This window comes from Panulirus ornatus, chromosome 7 (genome assembly GCF_036320965.1).
Source record: "Panulirus ornatus isolate Po-2019 chromosome 7, ASM3632096v1, whole genome shotgun sequence".
Lineage (NCBI taxonomy): Eukaryota > Metazoa > Arthropoda > Malacostraca > Decapoda > Palinuridae > Panulirus > Panulirus ornatus.
In genome coordinates, this window is record NC_092230.1 from 41,091,296 (window position 1) to 41,103,982 (window position 12,687).

Sequence of the window (12,687 nt, forward strand, 5' to 3'; positions counted from 1 at the left end):
AAAGATTTTGAGCAATCAGGGCCTGAACATGCTGGAGGGTGAAAGGTGTGCAAGGAATAGAGTGAATTGGAATGTATGTGGTATACCGGGGTTGACGTGCTGTCAATGGATTGAACCAGGGCACGTGAGGCATCTGGGGTAAACCATGTAAAGTTTTGTGGGGGCCTGGATGTGGAAAGAGAGCTGTGGTTTCAGTGCAATACCCACGACAACTTGAGGCTAAGTGTGAACAAATGTGGCCTTTGTTGTCTTTTCCTAGCGCTACCTCTTGTGCACTCGGGGGGAGGGGGGTGCGGTTTCATGAGTGCCAGGGTGGTGATGGGAATGGGTGAAGGCAGCAAGTATGAATATGTACATGTGTATATATTTATATGTCTGTGTATGTATGTATACGTCGAAATGTATAGGTATGTATATGTGTGTGTGTGAGCATTTATGTATATGCATGTGTATGTGGGTGGGTACGGCCATTCTTTCGTCTGTTTCTTTGCACTAACTCACTAACGCAGGAGATATCTACATATATTCAGAAGCCCTAACCTGAGCCTCTAGGGCAAATACTTGTCTGGTTCTTTCTCCAGGTTTTGGAAAGTGATCTTACAGGAGGGGGTTTTGCAGCCCCCTGCTCCTGCCAATATTCATCCCTTAAAACATGAAGGAAATATTGGGTTGAATTCCTATTACCCTTTCCCTTACAATATCTTCATTAATTTGTAAAACTAATTCTTTCTGGTTCTAAATTTTCTTCTACACCAGTTGAATCAGAATCTCACAAAGATCAAAAATGCTTGGAAACCTTAAGGATGTGTAAGTTATAAAAAATGTAGTTGTTGCATAATCCAATACTCATTTAGGTAAGATAATCATACTTATTCTAAATCTGTAAAGGAATTCAAAACAATTGCTAAGAAAAGAATCTTTAATGTTGTTACCTCAAGATGTCATTCACTGGATCAGGCTGCAAGAAAACCATTTAAAGATAAACATGAAAGAAACTTCAAAGTAATCTCTATCAATATCAAAGAGCTGTTGTCCAAAACCTAATTTTGGTTGCAATCATAGGCAAGAATATGTTTAAGCAAGAAAATTATCTGCAACTTTCCTGGTATAAGGTAAAAACCCATACATCACATTATACTGAGAACACATGATAATGTTCTGATATTACTGCTTGGTAAAGGAATTTTTTTTGTGTATTTTGGTTGTGCCACTTGAGACCAGGATTAGGCAGGAACAAGTCACCAGATGATGCCTTGCAGCAATATATCTAAATGCCAGATTTCAGAATAATTGCTTGTCATTAAGTTACACCAAAAAAATACAATTTTGGATGCTAACATTGGTGAGCAGACGAAAATGGAACATATTCCAAAGCAAGGCAGTGTGGTAAAGTATCTCCAACCAGAATCTATACAGAAAATGCAATCTTGTTCAAAAGATATTGTATGGAAACCAACCTAATGAGCACACAAACAACTGAATAAAGGAGCAAACACTACAATCATAACACAACTCCACCTATAGCCAAACCAGACCAATATACACTAACAAATGAAAATCACAGTTATGTTGAACTTAAAACAGTGAATGGCCAACAGTAAATGACCAATTACTCCAAATAATGGGAAAGATGTCAATACAGTTCTTAACTTACCTAGATCTGTAAGTCACTCTAGGTCTCTGGTAGGGCTCACGAGCATAAGGATCACCTCGGCCACCGTAATAGTCTTTAGGGTAACTGCTGGGGTACCCATAACCATGGGCAGGAGGATACTGTCTCCCATACCCACCAGCATAAGCACCATACCTGCAAAGAAAACAATTCCATTCTATACTTTTTCTCCCATGATGTTTTCAGCATTCAAGGCAAAAGACAGCAAGTACTAGCAAAATAAAGACATCACACTAAGTGTAGAAACATCTCATATGCAAAAAAATGAAGTTCAAAGTTAATGCTTGTTTTCTGAAAAGCAAAAAGAAAAAAAAAAAAAAAAATTGCAGCACAAATATCATGTATTAGTAACTCTGCATACATTTACAGTGGGTGGACAAAGAGAACAAACTCTTCCAACCCTACTCATAGTACACCCTTCTCAACATATAGTTTACTAAAGTGAACAATGAACTTACATGTTAATGTATGCAATTCTCAATTTTTGATTGTGCATGTTAAGCTTATTCATCAAGCAAGATGAGTCTTCCTTCACACCATATTACATACTAACATCCTTAACCACAATACCTCCAGTCCTTATCGATCATAATAAACATCTGTATCTCTTCTTACACTTCTAACTAAATAAACTACATCCAGTTCTTATCAATCATAATAAACAACTGTATCTCTTCTTACATTTCTAACTAAATAAACTATCATATATCACCTAACCCAAAATATCATCTGCCATATATTCAACAAGGTCATATCATCTAAAAGGACTTTACTCTAAGTCTTTTTACTAATTTCTCTCATATCTGTACTCAACTCTAAGTATTCCCCTTATCCTAGTTATATTTATTATTTATCATACTAAATTGCTGTCTCCCACATTAACGAGGTAGCACAAGGAAACAGACGAGGAATGGCCCAACCCACCCACATACAAATATATATACACAAACACCCACACAGGCACATATACATACACATACATACACAGATATATAAATGATCCTATTAATAAATAATTACCTATTATCAGGAATATGCTGTGGATATGTTGCTACATAGGGGTCCGGGCGGTCATCTTTCCTGCCACCATGCTTGTTCCCCGGATATTCTGGAAGTTGGGGGCGTTTCGGGTCACGAAGGTAATTATTGAAGTAGTCCACCTGAAAGAAAGTGTGTACTCTTTAAAATAAAAATGATAACCCTGAAGTATTTTAGAAACTTAGCTTACTTTGGATCATATGGGGGAGGACATTGCTGTGTACTGATGTTAGTGACAGAAGGCAGCCAAGAACCAGGAGAGTCATGTTTGCACAGGAAGGGGCGAGTCTGTTCCTGGTGTGTGTACCTATCAGTACTGACCGGAAAGGGAATTTACATTCACAGGGTTCTGTCTCTTACACATTCTCTACTATTGTACAACTTATATTCATCTATATTGACTGCATTGTTGTGTACTGATGTTAGTGATAGGAGGCAGCCTGGAACCTGGAGAGTCATGTTTCCACAGGAAGGGGTGAGTCTGTACCTGGTGTGTGTACCTATTAGTACTGAATGGGACGGGGTTTTTACATTCACAGGGTTCCCGTCTCTTGCACATTCTCAACTACTGTACAACTCCTTATATTTATCTATGCTGACTGCATATACCAAGTCCTTATATTCACCCATCACTCTTACACCACGAAAGTACTTTTTTTCTTTACAACATTCTGGCTTAAGTTCATGCTTTGTTTTTTGGTTGTCCTATCTTTACATTTATTGACATGGTTGTTAGCATTCATGTAAGATGCATTTTGCATTTCTTTATCAAGAACAAGTTCCAAGAGTCTGGTCCTGTGGCAGTGTGTACAGGTATGCTCTTAATGTCTCTCCAAATCCTATGTTAAAGTGGTAAAATCTACTATGTGTAAAATAAGGGATTACTGTTCAGGATGAAGTCTGCTGGGTCATTTATTTCTAAGGCAGTTTTTTGCTCACTGAACATTCATATAATTTCATTTATAATTCTATTACTTAATCGTTGTTTCCTGCATCAGCGAGGTAGTGCCCTGAAACAGACAAAGAAAGGCCCATCCACTCACATATATATACATATGCACACCCATACATGCACAGATACACACATATACATATCAACACATACATACACACACACAGGCATTTACAGGGTTGTAAAGGAGGTGAATGCAAGAGTCCTGGAAAGAGGGGCAAGTATGAAGTCTGTTGGGGATGAGAGAGCTTGGGAAGTGAGTCAATTGTTGTTCGCTGATGATACAGCGCTGGTGGCTGATTCATGTGAGAAACTGCAGAAGCTGGTGACTGAGTTTGGTAAAGTGTGTGGAAGAAGAAAGTTGAGAGTAAATGTGAATAAGAGCAAGGTTATTAGGTACAGTAGGGGTGAGGGTCAAGTCAATTGGGAGGTGAGTTTGAATGGAGAAAAACTGGAGGAAGTGAAGTGTTTTAGATATCTGGGAGTGGATCTGTCAGCGGATGGAACCATGGAAGCGGAAGTGGATCATAGGGTGGGGGAGGGGGCGAAAATTTTGGGAGCCTTGAAAAATGTGTGGAAGTCGAGAACATTATCTCGGAAAGCAAAAATGGGTATGTTTGAGGGAATAGTGGTTCCAACAATGCTGTATGGTTGCGAGGCGTGGGCTATGGATAGAGATGTGCGCAGGAGGATGGATGTGCTGGAAATGAGATGTTTGAGGACAATGTGTGGTGTGAGGTGGTTTGATCGAGTAAGTAACGTAAGGGTAAGAGAGATGTGTGGAAATAAAAAGAGCGTGGTCGAGAGAGCAGAAGAGGGTGTTTTGAAATGGTTTGGGCACATGGAGAGAATGAGTGAGGAGAGATTGACCAAGAGGATATATGTGTCGGAGGTGGAGGGAACAAGGAGAAGAGGGAGACCAAATTGGAGGTGGAAAGATGGAGTGAAAAAGATTTTGTGTGATCGGGGCCTGAACATGCATGAGGGTGAAAGGAGGGCAAGAAATAGAGTGAATTGGAGTCATGTGGTATACAGGGGTTGACGTGCTGTCAGTGGATTGAAGCAAGGCATGTGAAGCGTCTGGGGTAAACCATGGAAAGCTGTGTAGGTATGTATATTTGCGTGTCTGGACGTGTGTATGTACATGTGTATGGGGGGGGGGGGGGGGTTGGGCCATTTCTTTCGTCTGTTTCCTTGCGCTACCTCGCAAACGCGGGAGACAGCGACAAAGTATAAAAAAAAAAAAAAAAAAAAAAAATATTCATGCTTGCCTTCATCCATTCCTGTTGCTACCCTGTCCCACAGGAAACATCATCACTATTTATTTACTTATTAATTATATTTGATCGCATCAGCAAGGTAGCACTAGGAAACAGATGAAGAAATGGTCCATCCACTCATATACACATATATATACATGTATATTTGCGTGTGCGGACGTGTATGTATATACACTGTGTATGGGGGTGGGTGGGGCCATTTCTTTCGTCTGTTTCCTTGCGCTACCTTGCAAACGCGGGAGACAGCGACAAAGCAAAATAAATAAATATAAATAAATATACATAAATGCCCATACACACACATATACATATCAACCTATACATACATATATACACATGTACATATTCATGCTTGCTTGCCTTCATCCATTCCTGGTGCTACCTTGTCCCACAGAAAACAGCATCACTACCCCTGCTTCAACGAGGTAGTGCTAGGAAAAGACATAAAAGGCCACATTCATTCACACTGTCTCCAGCTGTCATGTGTAATGCACTGAAACCACAACTCCCTATCCACATCCAGGCTCCACAGACCTCTCCATGGTTTACCCCAGATGTTTCACATGCCCTGGTTCAGTCCACTGACAGCACGTCGACCCCGGAATACTACATTGTTCCAATCCACTCTATTCCTTGCACATCTCTCACCCTCCTGTGTATTCAGGAACCAATCACTCAAAATCTTTTTCACTCCATTCTCCCACCTCTAATTTGATCTCCCGTTTTTCCTTGTTCCCTCTACCTCTGACACATACATCTTCTTTGTCACCTTTCCTCACTCATTCTCTCCATGTCCAAACCATTTCAACACACTCTCTTCTGCTCTCTGAACCACACACTTTTTATTCCCACATATCTCACTAATCTCATGGAAATTAAGTGTAAAGTACCCTCTTCTGTTTTATATGGGCTAATGGAGTTTGTGGTCCTCGAGTTCATTTGAGTGATGTATAAAATTTCATTTTTTTCTTAAATATATGTTTGTCATTTCTGGGTTTAGCTAGGTAGCGCAAGGAACATACATAGAAATGGTCTAGTTTGCTTATATCCAATCTCTTAGATATAAAGTACAATGCCCATATTAACAACCAAATCCTACAGACCTTTCTAAGCTTTCCTCTAACTACTTCATATGCCCAAGTCCAGCCCATGGATAGCATGCTGTCACCCGTATACAAAATCACTCTATCCCATCCTTCCATCTCCTCCATGGTTACCCCTTTTCTTTGTTCTTTCCACTTCTGACATGTACACCTTCTCAGTCATCCCCTCTTATCTCCAAAACATTTCAGAACAGCTACTTCTGCTCTCTCACAAATACTCTTCTCACCATCACGCTTGTCTTTAATCGTACGATTTCTTATTCTATCAACCCTCCTCACACCAAATACTGTCAACACAAATTTCATTTCCAACACATCCAGTCTTTTCCTTTTATCTACGGCTCATGCCTTGCATCCTTACAACACTTACAGGACTTTTATACCTTCAGACATACTCATCTTTCCTGTTATAAGCCTTTCTTTCCATACATTCCTCAATAAGCTAAGGACTTTTGCACCCTAGTAAATACCTGCTGAAGTCTTCAGGAGTATCCATGCTCATAGACCAGCTTAGGCACAGCCTGCTGGATTTGGTTGTCAACCAAGCTATTGTATGCCATAGCCCTTAGGCCTACATAGCCCCCATAGCCTGGTTGGAATAGTACACTTTGTAGGGATTTGTCCAGTGCATTCTTAAACTTCACTACTGTGAAATCCATCCTGTGTCTGATGGTAGCTGGCAAGGTAATGAATTCTTGAGCACCAGATGTTGTAGGATATTATCTCTTTTTGTGCATCTGTATCTATATCTCTGATGCCTATTCCCTCTGAAACTTCCATCAAAGGGGTGGGCACTGCAAAAGAGTCTCTGCTCACCTGACCTCACATGCCTCCCTTGTATACACCATTCCATGCATTCATCTACCATTTCTCTCTGTCCAACACTCTTTCATTCTAATTCCCATTGTCACAGGAGGACTTTCTATCATTTGCAACCCCTTTAATCATACCATCATACAATCTCCTTGTAAACTCCACAACTTGCATTCTTTCCACATGCCTACACCCCTCTAACTATTAGGTTTCACCCACTTTGCCACTCCACAATTCATTCCCTGCCATAACAAATCTCTCATACACCCCCTCATTACTTTCTTCATTCTATCTAGTCATATAAAAAAAATCCACTCAAACAACACATTTTTGAAGCCTTGATTCCTGACCTCTGTCACTCATTCTATGTCCATGTTTTGGTGGAATAGGTCAGGGTCAGGAGGACTATGTTGTTCCTTAATCCTTTCTTCACTTCCATACTCATACCTGTACCCTTCATTATCCTTTTAAGGGACCCAATGATTCTTCTACTCAGTACTGCTCTCTCTGTCCATATCACCAAACTTACTCAAGACAGCTCCTAAAAAAATAAAATTTTTCATCCCATTAAATCTTCCTCCACCACTATCTATAACACAATTCAGTACACTTCTTCCCTCACTCAATAGGACTCTTCGAAATCTATACTTAAACTCTGTTTCCTTTTAAACACCATTACTTTACCTGCATATACCTTCAATCACCTACACTCACATCATAAAGAACACAACTTTCCAAAACTCCTGTTCACTCTCAGCAAACAACACAGTATCATCAGCAAAACAGCCTTGTCAACTTGCCACCATACCTCACCACCACACCCCATCTCTGCATCCCCTTTGCCTAGTTTTGTTTTCAGCTCTCTTATACCTACATCCATAAATATGTCTTTTTGTGCATGTCGTATCTTTGAAATTCAGAGGTAATATTTTGAGGAAGTTTTCCATGCCTGTCATACTAGCAGGATGTAATTTCTCAATCTAAGTTGGTAATCGTAATTTCTTTCATTTTCCAGGCATACAAGACGATATAACTCTCCTGTCCGAGCTCCAAGGAGTGTAGCCACAGAGATTTCAGTCACTCCCAGTAATCTAGTCCCTTTACCAATTCAATGTGGTCTGTGAGAGATCTCTGCCTATGACTCATTTCAGGTCCCATGGTTCCAGTGACTGCCATATCTACTTCCAGGTATCTAAAACTCATACTCCAAATAACTTATCTCTTCATTGCTGAACTTAATAACCTTGCTTCAATTAACATTTACTCTAATAGCACCATTGTATTACAGCAATTGGGCTAAAATTGAGGGACAAGATTTGGACAAGATTCTAAGCGCATCAGGTTAAGTTGTATGGGAGAGTGGTGATCAAGAGCGTGGTGGTATGCACAGAGCTTCAGACTGGGGAGGAACAACATGGCTTCCCAAGCGGTAGAGGATGTATGGATGAGACATTTCCTTTGAAAAAAAAAAATGTTTATGGCATTTAGGGACCTGGAGAAAGCGTATCACAGGGCTGAAAGATGTTATGAATATATGGTGTGGGAGGATAGCTACTGGAGGCAGTGAAGAGAGAGTTTTTAGGTAGAGAGGAGGGTGAGCAGTTCCAGGTGAAGGTAGGTCAGAGACTGGGGTGTGTGATGTCTCCATGACAGTTTAATTTGTTTAAGGATGAGGTGGTGAGGGAGGTGAATAGGCCTGCAGCAAGTCAGTTATTGTTTGCTGATGACAATACTCTGGTGGCAGATACAAGTGAGAGACCAAAGCAAATCTGAGTGAGTGTGAAAGGACAAAGTTGAGAGTAAATGGCTCTTTCCTCTTCTTCCATCTCCTGTGTATTAAATTACATTTTCCATTCATGGTTTATGGTACATGTATGAAAACTCATTTGACAGTCTTTCTTCCCTTTGTTAGGTAAACTGAGGGTTTTTTAAAGGTCTGCAATTCTTTTTTCTTTTAACAATACTAATCTTTCTTGTTCTCCCCTAGACACTTTATGTTTTCTTCTTGGGAAAGTACACTGTAGAGATTATTGGTTACAGAGTTGAAGCTAATGTGAGCGATTCTGGCATGGCAACTGGATAAAAAACCGAACAACCACTTTATGTCACTTATGCTTTGCTGATGTCTGTTACCACTAGTGCTGTACAAGGTGGGGGTTGTGGTCGGTTGAAGCAACCTTGGATGCATTGTCAGACTGCACTCTTTCCAAAGTAAATTCTAAATAACTGATAACTGTTCCTTAATTTAATCAACATCAATATATTAACAAACAATCATATCTAAGAGGTAAAACTTAAAAATTGAGAAAACACGTGTCATCAAAATAAAAACTTTGTATATGATTCTTCACCAAACCCAAAAATTTCTGACTTACCTCTTTCTTCACCTCTTTGACCTTTTCAGCATGTTTAATGAGAATGTGTTTATGAACATATTCAGCCCCCTTGAATTTTTTCCCACAAAGTGGGCATTGCCATTTGTCTTTGGCAACTTCCTGGGTGTTAGACTGTACAAATTTTTCAACCTCCTCTTCTGCCTCCTTCAACCCTGGAAAAAGGATAACATATGTTTAAAGAAATAACTTGTATCATAAAGAGAGTAAACACACCAAAATTTAATATTCAACTTACAAACTGACTCTAATACAAATAAATCATTTATCAAGAATGGTCAACAAGGATTTTGAATCTAGTGAACAATCATGTTTTTTCAACTAATTTCAATTAAACAATCTAAAGATGCAACTCAAAATTGTTCATCGCATATATGTAGATTTAGTTTATGATGTCACTAAGACTGCTGCACAGCAGTTAAAACAGCAGTTAAAAGTTTTTCTGGAACTTATCATATGTACCTGAAATTCTATAGGGGTTTTCATGAAACATTCAGATGAGTGCAGCTGGAGTTTTAAGAGTGAAATGACCAGTAGCAAGGTACAAGTGACATGGATGGAATGTCTATTGGAATTTAAGTCACCGGACTAAATCTTTGTTTGCTAGGAGGTTGAAAAAATTGTCATTTCCTTTGACTCAAATAGCTATACACAATTCAGTCAAACAATGGTTTGTGAGAGGACCTGTGCCAGGGATTAGGATTTTCACTTAACGAACACTCCTCAAGAATGCACCTCGTATGTTATAACAGGCACCTACGTACAGCATTTTCTATGGTTCAAAAGCCTGTCTTTCCATACAAAATCCCCGATATAATCACAGCAGATAAGTGTTATCAGTATTGCAAGGGCTAAGAGATCCAGGAAACATATCAGCACTGCTTAAAAGACATGACTGAGCATCATGAGCTTGCAAGTAGTTGCTTGCACCTCATGCATTCCCCATTTCTGACCAGGAGGCTATTTAAGTGACCCTGGAACTACTTCTTTCCAACTCAGAACAGTCTTTGCTACTCCTTGAACACCTCTAGGCTTAAAGGAAAAAGGCAGGTTTCCATTACACTTATCATTAATGCTCACTGGATGAATTCATGGTGCAACAAAATTTGGCCTCTAATGAACCACCTTTAACCTTAAGAAAGTTTACATCATTTTCTTTATACTTGTTTGCACTTTTCTGTAGCAATTGGGCAGTGCCTCACTATCACAGGAAACTGCAAACATGTGGAGGTTCTTTTGCTGTAGCCAGCCTCTTTATGAGGCTACCTGGAGGGAATGGGTGATATGAAGATCTGAAGAGAATATGTAGATAGTGAGGTAATGCCAAGAAAAGATGAAGAACAGTGTCATTCATTCACATCCACTCTTAGCTATCATGTATAATTAGTGTCCTTCAGAGCTCTCATTATATAAGGAATCTTCATAATATTGTTTCATTCAATAACTTCTAATGTAAAATGTTCTATAATCGTCCTTACAAATCTAACTACATATCTTTTTAATGTGTAATGGAATCTGGCTTCTAATGAACCACCCTTACAACAATTAGTCTTTCAGAATGAAGGTTTACTGTATCATTTGTTTCACACTTGTTTGCAGTTTCCTGCGACAGTGAGGTAGTGCCAAGAGGAGATGAAGAATAGCTTCATTCAATCACGTCCAACCTTAGCTATCATGTATAATTAACATCCTTGAAAGCCTTTATCATAAAATGAATTTTCATCACTCTTTCATGCACTGACTTCCAACGTAAGATTAAGTCATCAAACCTTACAAATTCAAATACACATGATCTTTTCAAACTGTGCTTAACATAGAAAAAAAACATTTTCCTTGACTAAACAACTTACCTAGTTTCTTTGCCTCTTCATCACTGAGTTTGGTAAGAGGCTGAAGGAAAGACCCTATTTTATTCTCAAAGGCACGACAGTAATCCTGTACCTCTTGGGGTGTGACTTTGCTAGAAGGTGGTATGCCACGAGCATGCATTATACCACAACGGTTGGGCATTTCATCTTCATTAGGGTATTCAGAGTGATTATAATAATCTACGGAATGAACGATGCGAAGATATAGTAGCAATCTGTCAAGGACCTGAAAACAAATGACGTTTAATACTGAGTAACTGATTCAAACAGTGAGAAGTAAGATCAGTTTGTGAAATACAAAAGTTGGGGAGAAAGATAACAAAACATACCAAATAATAAAATGTAATGATGGTGAAAATAAAATCAAAAGCATCTTTTTCTAAAGAATATAATTTGCCTGTCCTATCAAAGATGCAATTTTTTCACGTAGTATACAGAAAGTTGGTAAATTTAAGCCCTTTCCCTCTATCAGCTGTCTCTTACTTCATTTGAACGCATTCTGTGCCCATTCCAATAACATTCCATAATGTTTTCATCATCCCATTCCTTTTCACATCTATTACTATTCCTTCAGCAATTTCTAATAACCATTCTCATGGTTTCTGTCTGTATTCTAATCTAACACGTTCCCTACAAAATTCTTCCCTCACTTTCTTCCTCTGTATCCATAATCCCTGTCATCTCTTCCATCACATCAGGCTTGGTTGGTAGTGAAAATATTATTCACAAGTTTTATTTTGAAAAGGTAATGATTTTACACTACTACTTTGACAGGTATGGGAATGTTCTCCTACACAGATTATCTTATGGACACATCTAACAGACAATGTGAAATAAATACACACTAGAAAGATCTAATTTTCTAGTAACTTATGCCTGCACAATGTAAATGCTACATTTGTTGCCTTATCAAGCACATACATCTTTATGCTGTGATTTATGGCAGTTTCACACTTAACATGTTCCCAGTTATAATCCCTTCTTCCCTTTCCCCTTGTTTTGTTAATGTTAGAAGGCAGCGCAGGCATGAGGTCTTGAAGTGCACGTGAGAGGTGTTGTGCTGCCACTTCTTTATGGTATTATAACTCCTTTTCCAGTAAGGTTTACTAAAGAAAAAACTAACATCAAGTATATGATCTCAATATACCGTGTTTGCTAGTTCATATAAAAAGCATATACTGAGGTGTGCTAGGTGGAAAGAATTCTCTACAGCATAGTAAAATAAACTGACTGACAAGCATCTCTGACACATTCATCTTTATATATAAAAATGGTAAACAAAATGCGGCCAGTACAATGACAAAAATTTAAATATCTTAGAAAAAATACATTTTGAGCAAAGACTTGATGCACATCTCCAGAGGACACACTGCTGCATACTGACCAGTATCTGTGAGGAAGCTAATGTACTTAATATCAAAATTTATACCGACTCAAGAATTCACTATCATATATTACCCTATGGAATGGGGTAACAACAGGAATGGATGGAGGCTAGCATGAATATGCACATGTGTATGTAAGTAATGTTTGCATATGTGTATGTATATGTGCATGTATGGGCATTT

At 38.9% G+C, this 12,687-nt stretch overlaps 1 protein-coding gene across 15 annotated transcripts in view; it reads right to left on the reverse strand.

The window, feature by feature from the left end:
* Nucleotides 1-12,687, reverse strand: part of Ars2 (arsenic resistance protein 2) — a 74,135-nt gene that overhangs the window by 19,664 nt on the left and 41,784 nt on the right. For all 15 annotated transcript variants that reach the window (XM_071663573.1, XM_071663582.1, XM_071663574.1 and 12 more), the window contains 4 exons: nucleotides 11,102-11,345; nucleotides 9,234-9,406; nucleotides 2,693-2,832; nucleotides 1,655-1,807 (listed from right to left, as the gene is read on the reverse strand). In XM_071663573.1, coding sequence (XP_071519674.1) covers nucleotides 1,655-1,807; nucleotides 2,693-2,832; nucleotides 9,234-9,406; nucleotides 11,102-11,345 — 710 coding nt within the window. The remainder of the gene's footprint in view (nucleotides 1-1,654; nucleotides 1,808-2,692; nucleotides 2,833-9,233; nucleotides 9,407-11,101; nucleotides 11,346-12,687) is intronic.